The sequence below is a fragment of the Canis aureus genome, chromosome 1 (genome assembly GCF_053574225.1).
Source record: "Canis aureus isolate CA01 chromosome 1, VMU_Caureus_v.1.0, whole genome shotgun sequence".
In the NCBI taxonomy this organism is placed as follows: Eukaryota; Metazoa; Chordata; class Mammalia; order Carnivora; family Canidae; genus Canis; species Canis aureus.
Genome location: NC_135611.1, coordinates 31,954,499 through 31,977,359, shown reverse-complemented (window position 1 = coordinate 31,977,359; position 22,861 = coordinate 31,954,499). Strand labels below are relative to the sequence as shown.

Genomic DNA, 22,861 nt, shown 5'->3' with positions numbered 1-22,861 from the left:
TAACACCCTTAGTTGTTCTCTGATGCCTCCAAAAGTTGGGGGAGGCATTACATTTTAATACATTTTACTCTCTTTTTAAATTGTTTTTATCAAGGGAAAGGAGTTAATTTGATTATAAACCACCATACCTAGAAGTGAAAATTTCCTTACAAGATTATTGCATTCTTTTCTATATATTCTTGCCAAATATATTTTCTCCCTATCATGTTTAACTTAACACTTCAGATGAAAGATATTTTACTATTATCATTACTTTATAAAATTTAGTTTTAATTTCTTTCCATTAATTTAAACCTATACCATTTATACATTGTTTCTTTTTGGTCTGCAACTTTAATCTTGTAATCCAAATTCTCTCTATAAACTCTCTGTATCTACAATAGTATCCACTGTAGTTCTCTTGATGAAAAGGCTTATTTCTAAAGTTACAAGAAAGAAACTATGACTTTTAAAAACTGGCCTGCATACCTTTTGTTCATGCCAGAATAAATTCTTTTCCTTTTACCATTTATTTTATTCTCAAAAGAATTTCAAACACCCTTGCCTGAATATCCATCCTTGTGTTTCACAGTTTTCATAATACATTTTGGTTAAAAAGAATCTGACACTCAAACTTCTCTGGGATGCTATAAATATTCTATTAGTATAAAATTTGTGTTCAAATAGTTGTTTCTTTATTATTTATTCATATAAGCAATATCCTCAGTGAGAGAGATGACAATTACATGCATGCTGACTTCATCCAAAGAATGCAAAGATCATGGAATTTACTCATAATTTACTCTCTTTCATGCCAGTAACAAGTATTTATTTTAAAAAATTACAAAAATTTGAAAAACTACTTAGTATTATTCTAGATAAAGCTATTGTAAGGTTTGAAATCCCATTGTGTAGGGGAAGAAAATCTTATAAATGAATGTGAGGGCTACCTGCCACATAGGAGTCTTAATAAGTTTGCAGCTGTGTTCATATTCAAAATTTACCTTAAGAGCATCAACTTTCACGGATCAAACTACCCCCCACATTTATGAAAGCACTACTGAGCTTTCTCATATATGTTCCACAACAGATCCTGCATGTGGTTTTTCTGGCCCAAACTCCTGGACAGAGCACCCTTTCCCTTTCTCTTCTTCCGATATGAGTTCTGAGATCACCATTTTGCAGGAGCAGCTACACTGTGGGAAATGGCCATTGCTAACACCCAACTAGCCTAGGGGACAGATCCTTCCCTTAACTAAGGATTCAGCTAATTTCAGACTGCAGCAGATGATGAAAGGATACTGTCCTTTCTTTGATGTGTAGCACCTGATAGAAGGGTGTCTTACAAATGCCCATAGAGGTGGCTACACTAACAGCTTAGTCTCAACTTACCTTCAGGGCCCATTTGGGTGTTCCTAGCCAAAGTGAACATAGTAAGGGTCAGGTTATTCCAAGCCCAGGAATTCTCTGAATATAACTGTGCCTAAGAGTCCAGATAACCGAAGATAAGTTGAGACAGAATGATTTTTTTTTTATCCTTCTTCAAGTCTAAGGTCCTAAAATCAGTTCCTCTTGCTCAAGAGTGACTGAAGAAGAAACAGCTCCTTCACAGGAAGATCCTGCCCTGGACCACAGGAGTATGACCTTGCATAAAGACTCCATCAGAACAATGACACCAAACAGAATAGTACAGTGTTAATCATTCTAGATTATGTCTTTTTTTTTTTAAGATTTATTTATTTATTTGAGGGGGGTATTGGAGGAAGGGCAGAGGGAGAGAGAATCTCAAGGAGATCCCCTCTGAGAATGGAGCCAGAAGTGGGACTCCATGTGGGAGCTCCATGCAGGGCTCCATCTCACAACACAGATGACGACCTGAGCCAAAACCAAGAGTTGGGTGCTCAATCGAGTGCACCACACAGGTGATTCAAATGTTGGCTACTTTTTAAAAAGTTTCCCCAGCTTCTACTGATCAAAGTTTCAGAAAGCATTAGGGCCACATTGTCAACCAGTTAGGGTTAGTTCTCAATAATACAAGATACAGAAGTGAGCAGAGGGGTGGTATAGGGTTGGCTAGCTCATCTGGAGCTGGAAAACATGTATCCTTACCTTAGCTTAGTTGACTGTTATTTAAATAATTATTTCATTGGTTATTATACCTTATTACTTATTAAAAACTGCAATAAGACCCGAAGATGTCTGGCAGTGAAGCAGAAGGCAGTTTAGTTGCCAATGCAATGATACTAAAATTTATTTTTTAAAAAAGACACAGAAGTGTCCTTTTAATAATTAAAATTCTTCTTCATTGGGGAACTTGGTGATTATTCTGAAGGCTTCATAATTGGAAGGATAGATAGAATGGTGATACTTTTACTGCCAGAAATTTATATCTGATAAATAGAATAGTGGCAGTGGGAATTTGTTTTTAGGAGAGATATCTTCTATTTGGGGAGGTGGCACTTTAACGAGCATTTTAAAGTCAAGAATCTAATAATTTCCCTTGGGATATCTCTGGGTAATGGCTGGAGGAACCCAGCTGAGAATGCTTCGTATGAGACAGTAAGTGTTCTGTTTAATAAGGTTAAAGACCGTCCCATGGAAAGTAGTGCATCTCTAATGAAGGATGTTTTTACCCCAGATTGTCAGTTTCCCCAGTCTAATAAGAAAAAGTTTGGGGGGAAACACAGAGCCTGGATGAGGAAGGCAGAAGGGAAGGCCTGAGTCAAGGATAAGAATGCTAGGGGTATAGCTGTTCTTTGCCGACACTCTGCCCTGGTCTTGGAATGGCTCCTTCTGTCTGGTCATTTGGATTTCAGCTCAAATATCATTTCACCAAAGAGAACTTCTTGAATTGCCCTCTTCATGGCAGCCTCTAAGATGGCGTCTCATCCTCATGGTCCTCAAGGAAGGAAAAAAAAATAATTTTTTAAGGGACACCTGAGTGGCTCAGTGGTTGAGTAACTGCCTTTGGCTCAGAGCATGATCCTGAGGTTCTGGGATCGAGTCCCACATCAGGCTCCCCACAGGGAGCCTGCTTCTCCCTCTGCCTATGTCTCTGCCTCTCTCTGTCTCTCATGAATAAATAAATAAAATCTCTAGAAAAAAAAGGAAATAATTTTTAAATGCATCACTAAAGAAAAAAATTATCACAGTTAATTTTTTCCCCTCCTTTGTATGTAGGAGTATCATTTTTAATCTTAGAAAATGGTACCAAGCAACATTTCAAGAAGGAATCCCCATATTGTTTGTTAGATAAAAATAAATATATTGAAGTCTTCCTGCCATTCAATGCTAAGATAAAACACACCATCTTTGTTCCCAGGAAACATAGTCCAGGGGTTATAGGCAAATAAATCATTGTAATGAAACTGGATGGAATGTTGCAATCATGGCTATTCTCCTAGGTAGATCTCACAGTTCCTACTTGACATTAATATTAATAAATTATTTTGACGCTTTTAAATTTTTCTGTGCTTAATTCTAAATCTTCTGGGGATTAAAAGATGCATACCTATTGAGAAAGATGGTTCCCCCCACTTTTTCTTTTTCTTTTTTTTTTTTTTTAAAGATTTTATTTATTTATTCATGATAGTCACAGAGAGAGAGAGAGAGAGAGAGGCAGAGACACAGGCAGAGAGAGAAGCGGGCTCCATGCAGGGAGCCCGATGTGGGATTCGATCCCGGGTATCCAGGATCGCGCCCTGGGCCAAAGGCAGGCGCCAAACCGCTGCGCCACCCAGGGATCGCCCCCCCCCACTTTTTCTTAAGACATTTATTTATTTGGGGGGGGGGGAGATAGAGTGAGTGTGTGCACAGAGTGAGAGGGAGAAGCAGACTCCCTGCTCAGCAATGTGGGGCTCGATCCCAAGACCCTGAGATCATGACCTGAGCCCAAGGCAGACGCTTAACCGGCTGAGCCATCCAGGGGTCCCAAAGTGGTTTCCCTTCTAATTAATTGAGATTATTTACTATTAGAGATAGATGGAAGATCTGAATCCTTCTCAAGACCTGAGGATTAATGCAAAATTCTACTTATAGTAATCAGGCTAATAATTTCACTACTGTGAGGGAAGTGATCACCCAGCTCACTTTCCTGGATATGCATTATAAACAATTTCTAATTCTTCCATGTACCTTTAGAAATCTACAGATCCTGTTCAGGATGATCCATTTGATGTGCTTGGGATTCTTAAGCTATGTAAATATCTTTTTGTCTCTAAAGACTTACAAATTGAAAATATCACAAAATATGTAGATTTCTTTCCATTTAATTTTTTCATAATAGAAATTTTTGTTCCATGATCAGTCCATAGATGCTATGAAACTACTTGTAATTCTTAATATAAACACTGAAGGTTTAAAAATTCATGAGTTGTAATCCATGGCAATTTTTCCAGTAGCTTTCTATCTTAAAATTTGTAGGCAAATTGTTCTTAAATAGAGGATCTCAAATACCAATATTTTAAAATATTGATGAGCTGTTAGACCTAATTTCTCTCCAACATATAATTTAACGCATATGCACAAAAATTTCCACTCTTTGACATTAGATGAATAAAGTAATATGGAAAACTAGAATACCACTGCCAAAGATGTCACAGTTTTAATGGGAGAGCTAAGAGCAAGGAGCAGGAAACAATTCTACTTTAAAAATGGATTTTTTAAAAAGTAAGTCATTTGAAATACTTGTCATGCTGCAAACATGATTATGACTTCAAATTGGCATTTAGTTATATTGCATATCACAGGCCACTCAAATTGCACTCCTGCAGCCTGTGGAATGTTAAGTCGACACAGAAGACAATCGTTCACATTTTAAAGGTTTGCAGTAAATGAAAATAAGCACCTACCCAAATACGTAAAAAAAGGGGGGGGGGCGAGTGGAGTAGAATAAGAGGTCGGATTTTTTCCCCTTTAAAATGTCCTCCTAAAGGGACGCCGGGGTGGCTCAGCTGTTGAGCGTCTGCTTTCAACTCAGGGTGTGATCCCAGGGTCCTGGGATCGAGTCCCTCATCGCGCTCCCCATAGGGAGTCCGCCTCTCCCTCTGCCTCTCTCTCTCTGTTTCTCAAGAATAAATAAATAAAATCTTTTTAAAAAATGAGCATAAAAAAATAAATATAATGTCCTCCCAGAGCTACCAGTAATTTGCATTTATACAAGGGTTGGTACAAAGATATCTGGGTTAATAAGGAGAGACATCCACAGGTGAGAGCTGATGTATGACACCAACTGGACTTCACTTTGTTTCTTTGGTTTCTTCAGGGCAGTATTCTAGTTTCTTGGTGAGCTACCTCAGCCTTTCCTCTTTCGTTTACATCTATTTTTGTCTGAAAATCTGTCCCATCCTGTTGTCTTCTGTGGCTTTGTTTCAATGTGCACAGGCCTGCAGTTGACAGACTAGCTGTTGCCCCTGCACACCTTCTTGTCCTGCTCCTTCTGGTGAACTGACCTTCTTTTCTCCCCACAATGGTATTTGCCTCTTCCATTTACCTTTAAAGACATTTGCACAGGACACATTCTTTCCTATTGTTTGCATCATCTAAAAAGTGATGCAAATGAATTTGGGAATTTGGCTATTGATAGACTTACAGTCACAAGTTATGGAGTCTTTCTACTGACATTCTTACCTTGTGTCCTAAAATGCCTTCTACCGATACATTTAGGTTAGCTAATTACTGTAATCTTTATAGATACAATAAATAAGCCAATAATGCCACGTGAAAAAGAAGCCTCAGTAGTAATAAATTCTAGTCCCTTCATCTTCTTTCAAATACTTCATGTGATGTTTTTCCTTTTTGTTCATTTGTTCAGGAAATCGTGGCTTTTTAGTAGATTGAATGTATTTAAATTGGCTGGAGGACTTGTTAACATTTTTAATGTCACAACTTTGGTTAGTGGTGGCTTCATTTAGGCAAGTTTCTGTCTTTCTGATATGACTATTTCTTTTGGAAGCTTCTTGCTGTCTGGCACAAGATAATCCCAACAATCTAAGCTATATGTCTAGACCATGCATGCATAGACTGAGTTGTTTCTCCAAGGAAACTTAGTTTCTTTTAGTGAAAAAATGAAGACATCAAAAACTAAATAATATGGTGCAACATGGAGTAACATTGTTCCAGTGAGCTGGTGAAAGGAAGAGCCCCAGCCGTGGCCATTCACTATGATGAGTCCAGGCTGATGCTCTTCAACCTTTTCCACATGCTGAGCCCATGAATAAGATTTCTATTTAACCAAGTAAAGCATTTAAATTTAATTCTGGACAGAACTTTATGTGCCAAAATGCTAAAATACTTGTCAACACACTAAGGGAGTTAAATGTAAACCTTTTCAGTTACATGAGCACCTATGGCTCTGTTCTGAGGTTATTTCAGAATCAAAGCTATGAAAGTTTTCTTTTTTAAAAAATATTTTTTAAAGATTTATTTATCTACTTGAGAGAAAGAGCGCGTGTGTGCATGCAGGTAGGGGGAGGGGCAGAGAGAGAGAGAGAGAGAGAGAGAGAAAGAATCTTAAGTAGACTCTGTGCTGAGTATAAAGCCTAATGCAAACTTGATCCCAGGACCCTGAGATCATGACCTGAGCTGAAATCAAGAGTCAGATACTTAACCGACTGAGCCACCTAGGCGCCCCAAAAGTTTTCTTTTAAAGCTTACACTAATATTTCTAATCCTGTTCTAAAATTACATTGTTCCTCCTTAATTCGAGGAACTCTATAATCGCAGTGCTTTTCTATTATGCAAGTAAGAATAATTTCTTACTTTCCTTATTTGACTAAGAGTCCAAGAGACTTATTCAAATATCAATATGAACAATAAAGTATTGAATAAAACACACCATTCTATATGTAGTCACTTTTATATTGAGAGGAGGATCCCAGAAAGGATGTGCATTCCAAATACTTCTACCGATACATTCTAGGTTCTAGGTTTGTTCTGGAGCCTTCATTCTTTGTAGCTATGTAGATGCTTGTTTGACAAATGGTTTAAGTTTCACTTGTTTCAATTGGTTTTGAGTCTGAGGTCTTTAGAATCCTCACAGCTGCCAATTCTGTGTCGCAGGAAGTGAAGGCTTTAGATCACAAGTCCTCTTTCAGTGCTAATATTCAACTTTGGAAGAGGGCCCAGGAACTAGTCCAGTCCACTCTGAGCAGATGGAAAGAGCTTTAATTTGTGGTCCACTATGACTTACTACACAATTAAAAGTATAAACTCATTTATCTAAATGCATGCTGGACAAATTGATTCTTCTTACTACTCTTTAATTTCTAGTAATTTCTATTTCACACATTTAATTAAATTTTAGCTGTCCTAAATTTTGCCTTTCCCCTGATGCTCCTTAAATATATCTTACTCCGTTTCCTGAGCCATAAGCACATCCTTCCATATGCCATGCACCATTTCCTCATTTCCTTAGCAACCTAACATATCATGAAATGTTTTATTTGCATTATGTGAACCCAACTGATTCTCCAGTGCCACTTCCATCCAGGGCCAGGACAGTTGAAAGTGTTTAATTTTCTGCAAGGAGATCAAGAAAAGACTGTGTAAATAACATTACATGTAAATTCGGGCTTTTGAGGTTTAGATACTAAGTCTCTCCTTTGACCCATGATCAAAAATTCATGTATTTTGAATATATCATCTGATAAATTTTCACTTATCAAAAACACATGAGTCTTTAATTTAATTACAGTTGACATCAGTATAGAACTTGAGTTTCTCAGAGACCTTTTAATAAATAAAAAGTATCCATTACTTAATATGTTATGAATTCAAGATTCCAAAAACTACTTTAGGATATCAGAAAATATTAAAATAAGACAGTTTGATGGAAATATTATGTACATTCACCTAACATAATTGTATACTTTCACTTGTTTTTATGCAGAAATCTAATCTTGTGTCACTTAACCTTACAGAAAAAAACCACAAAATCACATTAAATTTTCCAGTTTCATTGTACAATATAGGTATGGTTACACTTCAAAATGTAACAGGCTTTTAATACAGAATTACCCAGTTTGGGAATATGTGGTATAGAAAACCCATCAGATTATTTTGTGTTGTTGCTGTTATTCAACCCTTATCTTTCTAGAATTGGGCTTTTGCTATTAGGACAGATTTTAAATGGCCACTCTTTTCCCAGGTCAAGCTTCTTTATTCAGGTCAAGCTTCTTATCTCTTCCTTGGCCTTTTTCTGTAGCACAAAGTCAAATATCTTTTTGAGTTTAAATCTATGATACTAAAAAATTCATTTAAAGTAGCTTAATCATATAATATTTAACTTTATCTACATAATTTCATGTTGTTATATTATTTTTTGCTAAATACCTATAACTCCATTCAAACAAAATATGCAAATATTAATTCTTCATACACACTTTGACCAATAAAACTTCATCATTTCAAGCAAGTGTATTTTTTTTTTTTTAACTGTTGGCTTGTTGGAGCACCTGGGTGGCTCAGTCAGTTAAGCATCTGACTTCAGCTCAGGTCATGGTCTCTGGGTCCTGGTATTGAGCCCTGTGTCTTAAGGCTCCCTGCTCAGTGAGGAATCTGCTTCTTTCTCTCCCTCTACCCCTTCCCCTGACTTGTGCTCACTCTCATGCTCTCTCTCTCTCTCTTTCAAATAAATAAAATAAAATCTTTAAAAAAATTGTTGGCTTGTTGTTGCCTTTCCCAAAAGACATTCATTTTTTAGATTTTAAGATCTCTGGATTTTAAATTTTGAATTTTGAAGTTACATCAGTAGTATGTTTTGTTTTCAGGCAGTGTTCAGGCAGTGTTCAAGCATTGATCTCTGTGAACAGATTTCTTCTGGTGAGGGCACTTTGTCCCATTCAGTGTTGGACACTGCAGGACAGTACTTCTTTTGGTGAGGATTCAAACCCATTAGTTTTAGGTTGTCCTCTTCTAATCTATGAGGAAGTAGTGATCATGCCTCAGGAGCTTATTCTTATTTCTAGACAATCTATAGAAGACTTCCTGGCATCCCTAGAAGAAAGCTATATGTGGTTTGTGGGGATGTCATAGGAAGGTAGATGCAGAGCAAAGAACAACAGAGATTGTGAAGGTTTACTTGGGCACTGGCAACAGCCAGGTATCACTTTCCCACTATTTTTTAATAATGGTTAATAATATTTTTCTACTATAAAGTGCTGGAAGATATTATCTTTTGCACTTAGTTTGCAGATACCCAAGATGATCCCCTTGCATTGTCCTTCATGCTTTATTTATTTATTTTTTTAACACCCAATGCAGGGCTTGAATTCACAGCCCTGAGATAAGAGTCAGATATTCAACTGACTGAGCCACCCAGGAGCTGCCACTTCATGTTTTTAATGCTTTTGCAACCTCTCTTGGATACATAAGAGAAAGGCAAGTAGGAATTTGTCCTTCCCAGATAGCATGATTCCAGCTGGCCACAGTCTAGGTTGAACCTAGACCCCCATGATGCACAAAGCTGGAGGACTTTTTATTTTATTTCATTGATGACCACAGGAATTAAACAACGAGCCAGCTCTGACAAGAGCTGGGACAATTATTGATTAATTCAATTCCAAACGAACAGACTAGGGTCCACTAAATGGTTTAAAGATGACAGAAGAGGTGAGGTACTTCCTCCCCAATCTTTTAAATTAAGGAGCACAAATGGTAAGTTAATCTAGTCTGGGAACAACCAGTCACATAAAAGATTATTAAGAGCTGGAAAGTCTCTTAAAGACTAGATAGGTAGATGGACAAACTCAGTTAATGGTCTATTTTCAAAACAGGGATCCCTGGGTGGCGCAGCGGTTTGGCGCCTGCCTTTGGCCCAGGGCGCGATCCTGGAGACCCGGGATCGAATCCCACGTCGGGCTCCCGGTGCATGGAGCCTGCTTCTCCCTCTGCCTGTGTCTCTGCCTCTCTCTCTCTCTCTCTGTGACTATCATAAAAAAAAATTTTATTTTCAAAACAACAAAGTCTAGGCATCCCACACCACAAAAGGAACAAAAGGAGGAGACACAAAAGGAGGATAAAAAAGTGTCAGTGGTCTAAGCATTTGCTCACTCAGTCCTATGGCACTGACCACCTCTGCCATTCTCAGGATCTATGTTGTTCCCGATCCTATCAAAACCACATCAAATTATTGTGGAGGAAAAAGGCCACATACTTAGAATTTAAAAATAGGTCCAGATTCTATGATAAGAACTGCATTGCAAGAAAGAAGGAGAAAAGAACTCATCAGCTTGTAACTAGGTGACCACCACACCCCTGTTTTTTAACACATCAAATGACAGGCTTTTCTTGAACACTAGTTCAACTTAGACCCTTAGACCCTTTCTGAGAATTTCTCTGTGATCAGCAAGGGAAAAGGGGCTTCATGACACTCAGGTAGAGGAAAAACGAACTCATGACCCTCCTCACGGAAGAGAATCTAAAGAACTTTTGATACTACACAGAGAAAAGAAAGATGAACCTTGTAGTCATTAGTTACCAAGCCTCAAAAAGGGTTTTTGAAAGAGAAGCCTTGTCAAACCTTTGAAAGGAGGAACAATTGCTTAGGGTAAAACACCACAGATCTATCATTTTGGGAGACTTCATTCCTTTATTTAACACTTGACAAGTAGTGCTGTCTTATAAGTAAGGGATGATTTTTTTCCCACCAAAATGTCATCCTAACAGCAGGTCAGGGTGGCATGGGACAAAACTCAAGTGCAAGGAAGATGGTAAGATGATCTGTGAGGTCCTTTCACTTGCCAAGATTCTGCAGATGCCACGGTAGTCATCAAATTCCAGAAAAAGAAGGAATGAGAATAAGGGAAGGGTTGGGAGGGGGGATATACCTAGTAGGGGAGTCGCAGTCCAAAACCACGGATGGTTTGGCAACTTCAAAGTTGGGACCAACAGCAATTGGCATTTTCAATCTGCGTTATTGTCTTCTTGTTGCCAATGATTTTTGTATCTTGTGACTACAATTCTTTCAAATGGGATGTATATCCCAAGTTTTCTGTAGGGAACATGAGCCAGAAGCAATGGGACTGTAAGTAATGGTGCCACTGGAGTTTAGGAGCTCCTGTCTCCAAGTTATGTTATGACTGTTCAAATGTCAGCAGGATTTTCCTACTGGTCTGCAGCTATAAGCAGATCCTGACACAAACAACATCTGGAACTCTGATGGGCAAATCACTGATGACACGTTTTAGACAACACTCAGGGAAAAAATGTCTCATGCTTTAACCATGTGGCCTTCAAGCCGCCTTGTTGGCATTCAGAGACTGGAATGGTGAAGCATGTTTAAGGAGAATCATTGCTGCAGCCCTCGGCAGCCATTAAAATTCAGCTCTACCCTCAGTGGACACATTCTAAATGAACACGGCAACACACAGTCCCATCCATGCTCCAGAATCCTACTACGTTAAGCAATGCAGTAAGGAAGGGCTTTTCAAAGGTGAGAGATTCAGTATTATACAATGTAACAGACTTTATTCTGACCTTCCTTGGACAAAATATTGACAGAAGCCAAATCTCCATCGTAGAGTGCATGCAGCACAATCTTGTTAATTCAGATTAACAGAGAATCAGTGTAAAGAAGCTTACTCTAAAATTTATCTGCATTATTTATAAGAAGAAATTCATGATTAAATTATTATCATGAAAAAAAAATTTAAGTATAATCAAATAAGGCCACTTAAGAAGTGGAGCTTTTTCCAAGTACAAGGGTAGCACCCAATATTTATGCAAATTTCAAATGATTTATTTTATTCATGAAAGCTAGTTCACATTGCCCTTTCTACAGACAATCGTTGTTTGGTTAATTCTTGTTTAGAAGTAATAAAACCAAAGTCTTTCCATAGGATGTGAATCATAATTTTCACTTCTAGGGACCAATTGTACCCAAGTACAAATTAAAGAGGCATCACCATAAAAATTGAAAATTGTAACTTGCTGCATAGGTTTTGTAATTAGACTAATTGAAAATAATTTCTGCTTGGCCACAATCCTACATTTTCCCCTTTTCCAGAAACACGAGGGTGTTTTCTGTTGAGTAGGAAAAGAATCATCCCAAGCAAATCTAACCCAGGTTAAGTATATACCATGACCAAGATATAATACAATAGATTCTCAGCTATAACTTGACTTCTAGACAGCAACAATTTCAAAATGCTATTAGTGTAGAAAATACTAATCTCCATTCACAAGCTTTACTTCAACATACCACTATTGGAATTAGTTAACATAGATTATGTGTTCATTATATAGACCACATTCACTATGTTAGTCTCATAACACTCATATAAAATAGGCAGTCCTAGTTTACAAAGAAGGAAATTAGAGCTGAAGAAGTTAAAATATAGCCTAAGGGGGCACCTGGCTGGCTCAGTTGGTAGAGCATGCAACTCTTGAACTCAGGGTTGTAAGTTCAAGCCCCACATTGGACATGGAGCCTACATAAAATAAAATAAAATAAAATAAAATAAAATAAAATAAAATAAAATAAAATAAAATAAAATAAAATAAAATAAAATAAAATAAAATAAAATAAAATAAAATAAAATAAAATAAAATAAAATAAAATAAAATAAAATAAAATAAAATTGGGACGTCTGGGTGGCTCAGTGGTTGAGCATCTGTCTTTGGCTTAGGGTGTGATCTTAGAGTCCCGGGATCGAGTCCTGCATTGGGTTCCCTGCATGGAACCTGCTTCTTCTTCTGCCTGTGTCTCTGCTTCTCTCTCTCTCTCTCTCTCTCTCTCTAATGAATAAATAAAATATTTTAAAATAAGATAAAATATGCCAAGTAAATAACGGATATGGAATTCATATGCAAGCTACCTGTTTTCAGATTTATAGTCTTAATTATTATGTGATTTCTGTTTCCCTTAAATCCATAGTAAGAAAGTATAGAATTAATAAATTCATTTTTGAAAAAAAGTCTTAAATGAGTCATTTAATTAATTCTTCCCCACCCTATGCAGAAATTTCTTCTTCAGAATCTCTAAAAGAAAGAACAACTAAGGCTCTATGAGATATTTCTAGTATTGAAGCTTCTGATTTTGGCTGATAGTTCATTTCATTGTTAGACCACTGCGATGGTTAAACAGATCTTCCTGACTCTAAGATGGTATTGTAAAAATCTGATCTCTTTTTCCTATAAAATTCTATAGCAAACAAGAACAAGAAATAGAAACTTATACCATGAATGAAACCAGAAAAACTGAATCTGTAAACCCCAAACCATAGTGAATGAGGTTTAGAACAAAAGACATAATGGTAAAAAATCAAACAGAAAAAAGATGCTTGACAGAAATGAGTTAGTGAGCTGAGGGAAAGTCAGCAGGAAATGTAGAAGCAACATAATTTTCCTAATAGGCTTTGAAAAGACTAAAGAATTTGAGGTTAATAGTCAGCAAACAGGGGTACTATCAAAAGTAGTAGTAAGGCTGGTTTTTTGTTTATTTGGGTTTTAGTTTTGGGGTCTTAATTAGCAGAATGAGCAGTCAGATCTAAGGGTCCCCAATTCCACCTCACAAAGTAAAGTAACTTCTCTCTACTCTTTCAAGATACCTCAGGATTGTTCTCTGGGAAGTTTAACCAGAAAGACTCTGCATTCAAGGATATGAGGCCCCGAGGAGGAAGAAGGTAAGCAACAATGAATGATAAAGGGGGAAGGAAGCTAAAGCCATAAGTCTCTAGATTTAAAAACCCATTAAGCATCCAACACAATAAATGAAAAAAAATGCACATCAAATTTGTCATTGTGAAACTTCAGAATATAAGGGATAAAGAGAAGATTCTAAATGTTCCCTTTGTAGGAACATATAAGGATCATATAAGAGATCAAGAATAAAAATGACTTTGCACTTTTAAGAAAAGAAACCTAAAAGACAAGGGAATAATGCCTTTAAAAATTCAGTAGATATGTAAAAAAAGTTTTATCAAAAACAGTTTTTTTTAGATTTTGTAAAAAAGTTTACATCTATGGGGATCCCTGGGTGGCTCAGTGGTTTGGCGCCTGCCTTTAGCCCGGGGCATAATCCTGAGGTCCCAGGATCAAGTCCTACATTGGGCTCCCTGCATGGAGCCTGCTTCTCCCTCTGCTTGTGTCACTGCTTCTCTCTCTCTCTCTCTCTCTCTCTGTATCTCTCATGAATAAATAAATAAAACTTTTTTTTAAAGTTTACATCTAGCCAAGCAATCAAGTATGTATAAGGGTAGCAAAAAAACATTTGAGACATACAAAGTCCCCCATAAACGATTTCTCAAAAAAGCCCGTGGACAATACATTTCACTAAATGAAGAAGTACACCAAGAAAGAGGAAGAATGGGAATCAGGAAACAAGAGAAAGGTAAAGGGAATTCCCAGAATGACATCCGGGGAAGTGTAAGGACCACAGCTGTGCAGCAGGCCAACAAAGTCACCAAATCAGACTTAACAGGAAGTCAAGTCTTTGGGGATTTTTGTATATGGGGGTGATATTTCCAAGAAGATACTAGAATGTATAAACTATCTTTTTTTTTTTTTTTTTTTTTTGTATAAACTATCTGACAGATTATATCTTGGGGAAAATTGCATAACAAGGCATTTTACGGACCTTTTGTGCAGTTTGGGAAAACAGAGTACTCTCAATACTAAACAAATGAAAAGAGAAAATGATCATTAGCAAAAAGTTACAAAAGAATGGAATTGTATGTAATCACAGTGGTTTACCTAATTTGTCAGTGAACATTTTATCAATAATGAAAATATAGAGTATTGATTAAAATGAATTATATTTTATGAAGAAAATGAGGAAAAAGGAGGTATAGCAAACATCTTTATCTATTATTATGGGAAAACAATAGATAATGTCAAAATGGGTGAGTTGACAGACAGCAATCTAGATGTCTTATTTATAAATGAAAAAGTAAACCATAGAAGAAATTTCTGCTTAGTTTAATATTATTACCCCTGGGGAACATGACAGGGTTGGAAGAACAGGATGGGGAGGAGAACAAGGGATTATTGATAAACATTTTAGCATTAGTGACTTTCTATTTTCTTATAATATTTGCATAAAAATTAAAATGTTATTTTCCAAAAAAAATTCCTTACAATAAAACAACATTGAATTCTGGGATGCCTGAGTGGCTCAGTCAGATAAGCGTCTGTCCAACTCTTGATTCTTGGCTCAGGTCATGATCCAGGATCATGAGATCTAGTCCCAGTGTCAGGCTCTGTGCTCAGCAGGGAGCCTTGTTGAGATTCTCTCTCTCCCTCTCTCCCTGTCCCTCTGTCCTCCCCACATCAATCTCTCTCTCTCTTTCTGTCTCACAAAAACAAATAAATAGATCTTTAAAATAAAATAAAATAAAATAAAATACTATTATTATTAATTTGTTTTCTTTACATTCCCAGTTCTTTGGGCTTCTACCAGGCCGCAGATGGGTTCTAGAGAGCTATAAGTTTGTGTGTTTGTCTTCATTTCAATACTAATTGAAAATGTATAAGCCTATCTTGGATAACCTGGATAATTGTCATTTGGTGCCATCACTTTCTTGTGTATCTAATCAACTTAGCTCAAAGTAGCACTACTTTTTTTTGGAAAGTTTTTATTTCAACTCCAGTTAGTTAACATACAATGTAATTTTAGTTTCAGGTGTATAATTGTTCATTCAGTGCTTCCATACAACATCAAGTGCTCATCATAAGTCCATTCCTTAATCCCCATCACTTATTTAACCCATCCCCCCACCCACCTGCCCTCTGGTTACCATCAATTTGTTCTTTACAATTAAGAGTCTGTTTCTTGGTTTGCCTCTCTCTTTCTTTTTCCCCCCTTTGTTCATGTTTTGTTTCTTAAATTCCGCATATGAGTGAAATCATATGGTATTTGTCTTTCTCTGACTTAATTTCTCTTAGCATAATACTCTCTAACTCCATGCATGTCATTGCTAATAGTGAGATTTCATTTCCTTTTTATGACCAGGTAATATTCCATTCTTTTTTATTTTTTTTCTCAGATCTAGGGTTAGGGTTAGGGTTAGGGCCAGGTTTAGGATTAAAATTAGGGTTACAGCCAAGATGAGGATATGCAAGTAGCACTACTTTAATAATTGCAAGAAAGTAAGAAAGAACTAAAAATGATACATTAGTATCAAAGAAAGTCCAATTGAAATTATGGCAGGTAATGTGAATGAAATTTATGTAATAATTTGGATGAATCAAGCATTGAGGAAATTGAGTCACTTCATAAGATGCACTGTGGTAGAGTGTCATAAACTCAATAGGACCAGCAGGTATATTCATGTTGCAAGTAGCAATTTGGATTCAGCAAAATACTATCTGCCACATAAAAGTAATGTTCATTTGTGTACTTATTCATTTGTAGGGTTTTAAAAATAATATATATTTATATTTTGTATCATATAATAACTATAGCAACAGAAGTTTATACCTATTTTTACATTGGTACATATTGGTACAAATGATAATATAATAACTTAGTTCAATCACGAAGAGTTCTTTTTCTGCCTTTAAATTAATTTCAAGGTTAAATTATTCTGTTAAAAGAATATATACATTACTTAAATTTGAAAAGAACTGACTTACTTTTTGTATTCACTGAGAGATCTAACTACATCAGTTTAATGCAATCCAGTATGCTACCCATTTGAGGCCCTCACCAAGTACACATTAATTTAGAAAGAAGTTCTTTTTTCTCTCACCCACTTTAGTTCACCAACTTTATCATCAAATGATGCAGTAAAAGGCCTATTGTCTTTATGACTGGGATTCTTTATCCTGACCTCTACTTGTTGGGAACCCTTATCTGTACATACCTTATGCCTCTCCTAAACTTAGAGAAAGGTATGAGAAAACATTTGGGAACAGAATATTTTAGTTTTGACACATTACTCTGACCTCTTTTGAAGTCATTTTCTGACTCTAACCCTCCGACTCAGACCCTTATTTATTTTTAAGGACCCTTGCGATTACATTGGGCCCACCCAAATAATTCTGGATAATCTCCCCATCTCAAGACCCTTAATTTAATCACACATGCCAAGTCTCTTTCAACATGTAAAGTAACATACTACTGGTTCCTGAAATTTGGATGTGGACATCTCTCTGGTGGCACTATTCTGCATACCACAGCCGGTGTCATTATGCCCAGCCAGTCCCAAGAGCAGCAACTCTGATGGAGGAGCCTACCTCGGAAAAGTGTGAGAACATGTTCTCTAGAAACAGAAAGGAAAGGGCACCGATGTAAGGTAAGAGAAAGAGGCCGTTTTACAGTGAATCAAGAGAAGGTTCTTTTTCTGACAAGGATTAAGGAACAAGTTGAAGACATAAAAAGGGTGGACAAATTTGGGAAAGCAGCTGGTGGAAAAGCCTCCAATTTAGGAAGAAAAAGCGACTGCCTCCCCAAGGGCTTATCTGAGACGTGAAGGTGGTGACATGCTTCAGACGTGGGATCTGAGGCCAGTTAGGCCAATTACCGTGTCCATGAAGATGCCACTAAGCCCAGTGCCAAGAGAGCCACCTCCATTCGTATTTCGAGTTTTACAACAAACCAATAACATCAGAATTAGAGGAGTTTTCCCACCACCTCCCTATTGTTAAGCCACTGGGTTTTGAAGTCAAAACCTTGATTCCTATAAGAAACCTGACACTAATTGGACTAGCATAAGAAGGGGAAAAAAATGAATCACAGATCGCCCTGGAAATAAACTAAGGAATAAGAAAATATGACCTCTGCCCAAAAGAACAACGGTGAAAAATTGCACCGAGGGGCTATATATAGTGAGCATTTAGATTTTTAAAAGGACAAAACATGGAGTCTGATAAGATCTACCAGCTGTTTCTCTTTCCTCAGACCTTTGCCTAGAAGACAGCTACTGAAACTTGGGTGTACCTCTCTCTTGCTGTGTCATACACGGTTCCTTTCCTTCCCCACCCCCTCCCTGCTCTCCTGCCGCCCTGGCGCCTGTGTGTGTGTGTGTGTGTGTGTGTGTGTGTGTGTGGTTTCTCTCTCTCCCTTGTAAGAACACAGCTGCCTGTCCCCTGCTGTCACCGCTCCTCTGACTAGCTTCTTGCTGCCTCTTGCCTCTCCTTTCTGCTTAGCTCCCTGTCTTCTGGTAAGTGCGACAATCGCTCCCCCGAACCCCGTGAGAAGCTGTAGGGTGCGGTTTGTGGTGTTCGAAACTTGCAACTTTGAGATTGCCAGTGAACTCTGAAGAACTTTCCATTGTTTTATTTATAATTGAAATGTGTTGCTCAGGAAGGGATGTGTGTGATAATTTGCTGGACTACCCAGTACAAGTGAAAAATTCTGAGGAGAGAAAAAAGGCAATAAAGTTTATTAAGAAGATAAAATTTAGAAATAATTTCTTGCTGTCAATTAATTAATATGGAAAGGAATCATTTAAAGTAGCAGAGTTCTCTGACTTTAATTTTCTCCCTCTTGGTGATTTATCTTGAGGCTACTTTTAGGAATTGAGTTGTCTTGTGGTTTACAATGACTCAGTTATTCTGTATTAAAGTAAATGTGGGCAATGAGTTTAAAGGATATCCATGGAATTAATATTAAAAACATCAAGGACTGTGGCCTCTGAGGAATGAAGAATAAATCAAATACAAGTCAACTTTTGCATTTAGACTAACCATACTAAAACTCCTGTGAGCAGTCAGTGTTAAATTCATTGCTTTGAAGTTGGGGTTTACTTTAGATTTTATTTCATACTAAGAAGCCTCCCTAACACTTTAAAACCCACATATGTATTTAAGCCAGTAAATGTTTACTGCTTTTAGTTTTGATTTTAAAAGGATTCTCTTCCCTTAATTTTCAAAGAAGTGCTAAATGCCATGGCTCCTTTTAGAAGAGCTTAAAATAACTTCTGGCTGGACAGCAGGTGCCATGTATCTTTCTCAGAGTTTAGGGGAGGCATAAGTTATATATAGACGAGTGTGCCCAACAAGTCAGGGTCAGGATAAAGAAATACCAGTGGTGAAAACAATGAGGCTGTTTACTGCATCTTTTGATGATAAAGCTGGTGAATTAAAGTAGGTAGGAGAAAAAAGTACTTCCTTCCAAGTTAATGAGCACTTGATGAAGGCCGTAAGTGGGTGGCAATGGCTGTAGGCTGGATTTTCCGTTCTTGTTGGGGTTCAAGCACTTGAGGTCCCCTGCCCTGAGAATGAGAGGAGGAAGCTGTGCAGTGCATGGAACAGTATGTTTTTGGTTTTCTTCTCGAGCTACCACAACAGCAAAACCTGTGCATTATGAGAAACTTGTCATATTTTTGTGTCGTTCATTAGCAGCATCCCCATTAAATACCATTAACAAATAAAAGGCACCATAACTCCAAGGTCAACTCTATTGCAACCCTAGAAATGAAGATGGCCAGAATTCCTAAAATTCTTTGACTCACCTTGTGCTTCAGCCCCTCTTTCCAAAGAGCCCACATTATATGTGGATTATTTCCCAAGTTTATCCCCTCCCTATTCATTAAACAGTGCTATTTCTTAAAAATTAAATTATGAAGTTAGCCTAGAGCTTCTTGACTGAGAAAAAAAAAGAGTTGTAATCTGTGTTTTTTTTTTTCTTAAAGAAAGTCAGTTTTTATATTGGAACATGAAAATATTAATAAAATTCAAGAAATTATTATTATGACCATCACCATGGTTCCATACTAGCTTTTGGTTAATTTGTACCTTCCTTCATTCTTCATTTTATCCAAAAATGGAGCTAGTTTGAACCTCAGAAAACGTGTTTTGCTGATAGATGATTAAGTGTTGCTCATTTGAGGAAAGGAAAACACCAGAAAAGCAACAAAGTATTTCCTGTATGTAGTATTCATTTATTTATTTATTTATTTATTTATTTATTTATTTATTTATTTATTATTCATTTTTATCAATGTATTCATATTTATCAAGTCTTCACTTATGGATTAAAATAGACTAGGATTGGAGGGATCCCTGGGTGGCACAGCAGTTTGGCGCCTGCCTTTGGCCCAGGGCGCGATCCTGGAGACCCGGGATCGAATCCCACGTCAGGCTCCCGGTGCATGGAGCCTGCTTCTCCCTGTGCCTGTGTCTCTGCCTCTCTCTCTCTCTCTCTCTGTGACTATCATAAATAAATAAAAATAAAAAAAATAGACTAGGATTAGGACTGCTGTTGTTATGAATGATTTTAGTAAGTTCAGTGGCTCTTATATTAAATGTTTTAACTTTGAAAAAAATAACAGCATTTTAAACATTTTAAATACAGCCATCCATCCATGTACTTCCAATGACTGTAAGTCTACATAGAATAAAGTAAGAGAGCGATAACCAAATTGGCTTAAGCAATATGACAAATATAACATGAAAAACAATATCTTGAATTACTCCATTAATGTCAATCATAGAAATTTCTACTGGAATTTAAAGACCAAAACCAAAAATATGTTCACAGTATGACTTGCTTTGGAAAAATGGCTTCCCACTGTTTTTACATAACTAATTGCAATATCAATGGTTTGCAAAAGTACATTCATTCTATGTTAGAAGCCATAATTAATAGGTGCCCTTTGGGGGATATCCTTACATTTTATGTGTAACTTGGTTAACTATATAAAACCTGACTATGCTTATCACTAGATACATCTCCCAGTATGGAGATGAATCACTCTGTGCAGCTCTCAGGGGAACCCCAGTCAGCACCTCCAGGAGACAGTTCATCATTACCCAGTCAAAATGGCTTGGAGAAGCAAGATGATAAGGATTCCTCAACCTCACTCCAAGCACCAGAAGGGATAGCAGGTGTGCAGTCTAAACAGGGAGCTCATGATATCTCTGAGGAGTTGAATCGACAACTGGAAGACATCATTAACACCTATGGGTCTGCTACTGAAAAAGAGGGTCCCACCAAGGCAAAGGAGCAGCCTGAGAACACAGAACCACCCGACAATGAGGATGGGGACTGTGATGAGGCCACTGAAGAGACTGACAGAGAACCCATGGCTTCTGGAGAGCTGGCCACAGCCAAAGAACCTATCAGCAATAAAGAGCAAAAATTGGAAAAGAAAATCCTAAAAGGATTAGGCAAGTAGTTATGTTCTAATGCATGACTTTTCTTTGATTATTCCTAAAAAGAGACACTTCCGCTAACCTTTACTAACAGCCACATCTCATTTTTGGATTGCTGTAATAGCTTCCTTCAGGGTCTCCCTATACTTCCCTTGCTCTAAGCTCTATGCTTGTGTTTAGCCGCTTCCCCTGAAAAGAGTGAAGTGAACTTTTCAACATGTTGCTCACCTACCCTGTCTCCCCAGTGATTTCCCACAACTCTTAGGACAAAGACTAAAATTCTTAACATGATCTTTTAGGCCCTAATGTTCTAACCCAAACCAGTCTCTGCAGCTTTATCTCCCATCACTCTACCGCATAATTCCCCTTCCTGAACTCTCTGCCCCTATCACCCACTACTACTACTGCCTAATTTGCTAATCATTCTGACCTTCTCTATCAGTTTTTTAATGTACCATGCTCCATGTACCACAAAGCCCACATACATCCTATTTTCTCTACCTAGAAATCCCTTCACTTTCAGCCCTTTGGGGACTTAACTTAGCAGTAAGCTCACAATTCAAGTGGCATTTTCTTAGCCCAACCCTAGATAAGGTCTTCTTGTTTTCTGTTTCTGTTGTACCATGTATCTTTCCTTCCAAGCATTTAGCAACATTTGAGAGTGTACACTTACTTTTTTGTGATTATTTGGTTAATGCTTGTCTTCACTTCCCCTAGCTCTTTTAGAACAAGAACAGGAACTGTGTGTGAATTCAGACATCATTGGATGCCTAGTGTCTACAATAGTAGATGACATATGCTAGGTGCTCAGTAAATATTTGTTATAAGGATGAATGAACAAGAGAAATTGTTTAAAGCAAAGCTAGTGGAATCTGGATTTAAACAAAAGATAAATATAGAGATGGTTTGTATATAAAAGGATTGCCTATTAGATTAATGAGTGGAATGTTCTATTACTATATAAAATATTTTTAACAAAACTCTTAAAAATGTTCAGTTATAGAATGTCAAAAATTATACAAAATATTTTTATTCTCATCCGTTTATTGATTCAGCAAATATTTGCTAATGCATAGTCTTTATGAAGTACTGTGCTGGGTACACAAAGATAAATAAGGCCTTTTGGTTAAGGAGCTCTAAGTATGGAGAGAAAAGCAGATGTGTAATCTAATTGTTATATAGGATAAGTGCTAAGAACAGGTACAGGAAAAGTGAAGATTGTGAGGGATTTTACATAAAAATGGCTGTGAGAAAAGGATGAGAGAGTTAATTTTTCAGCTACTAGTGAAAGCACGTTACTGTGCATAGGAGAGCCCCTCTGCCTGTCTTCGTTGGTGAGTTTCACAGTGACACTCAGGACAAGACCACCTCCTCTATGGTCCATTCCCTGACATGCCAAGCTATAGTTAGCATCACCTACCTTACTTCTCCATTAAATTTTCTGCAGCAATCATTTGTTTATATACCTGCTTCCCAAAGGAGGTAGAGAATCTATCAGAAGCCGCTATAATGTCTTACTCATTTCCGGAAGATAGTGTGGCAAAGTGAAAGATCACGGGCACTGGAGTCAGAACTGGGTTCAGATTCCAATAACAAGCTATCTATAAACCCCCAAATATGTCTGTGCTGGCATGGGATATCACTACGGTACTTAAAACCCATTGTGGGCAATACTTTCAAGAAAGGTTAAAAGACATTTAAATAAGACACTTGATAAACACAACATAAAGAATAAAATAACCCAAATAATACTTTTAAAATATCTACCAAAGTTGCAAAGTGCAGGACTAGAATCACTCAAGGGTTTTGGATCTTTGGGAAAGAGAATAAGGTTGTTCTGTGTTCA

General features: G+C 37.3%; 2 protein-coding genes across 4 annotated transcripts in view; one reads left to right on the top strand and one right to left on the bottom strand.

Annotated features, from left to right (window-relative positions):
* The window catches only part of HECA (hdc homolog, cell cycle regulator), a 175,117-nt gene that overhangs the window by 24,309 nt on the left and 127,947 nt on the right, over positions 1 to 22,861 (bottom strand). The gene's annotated exons all lie outside the window — the stretch shown is intronic.
* TXLNB (taxilin beta) overlaps positions 17,928 to 22,861 on the top strand; it is a 49,851-nt gene continuing 44,917 nt past the window's right edge. Inside the window, exons 1-2 of one of the 2 annotated variants that reach the window (XM_077895063.1) lie at positions 17,928 to 18,080; positions 20,587 to 21,030. In XM_077895063.1, the coding sequence (XP_077751189.1) occupies positions 20,601 to 21,030 (430 nt within the window). In that variant the 5' untranslated portion in view covers positions 17,928 to 18,080; positions 20,587 to 20,600. The remainder of the gene's footprint in view (positions 18,081 to 20,586; positions 21,031 to 22,861) is intronic. The other variant, XM_077895069.1, reaches the window with a different exon arrangement.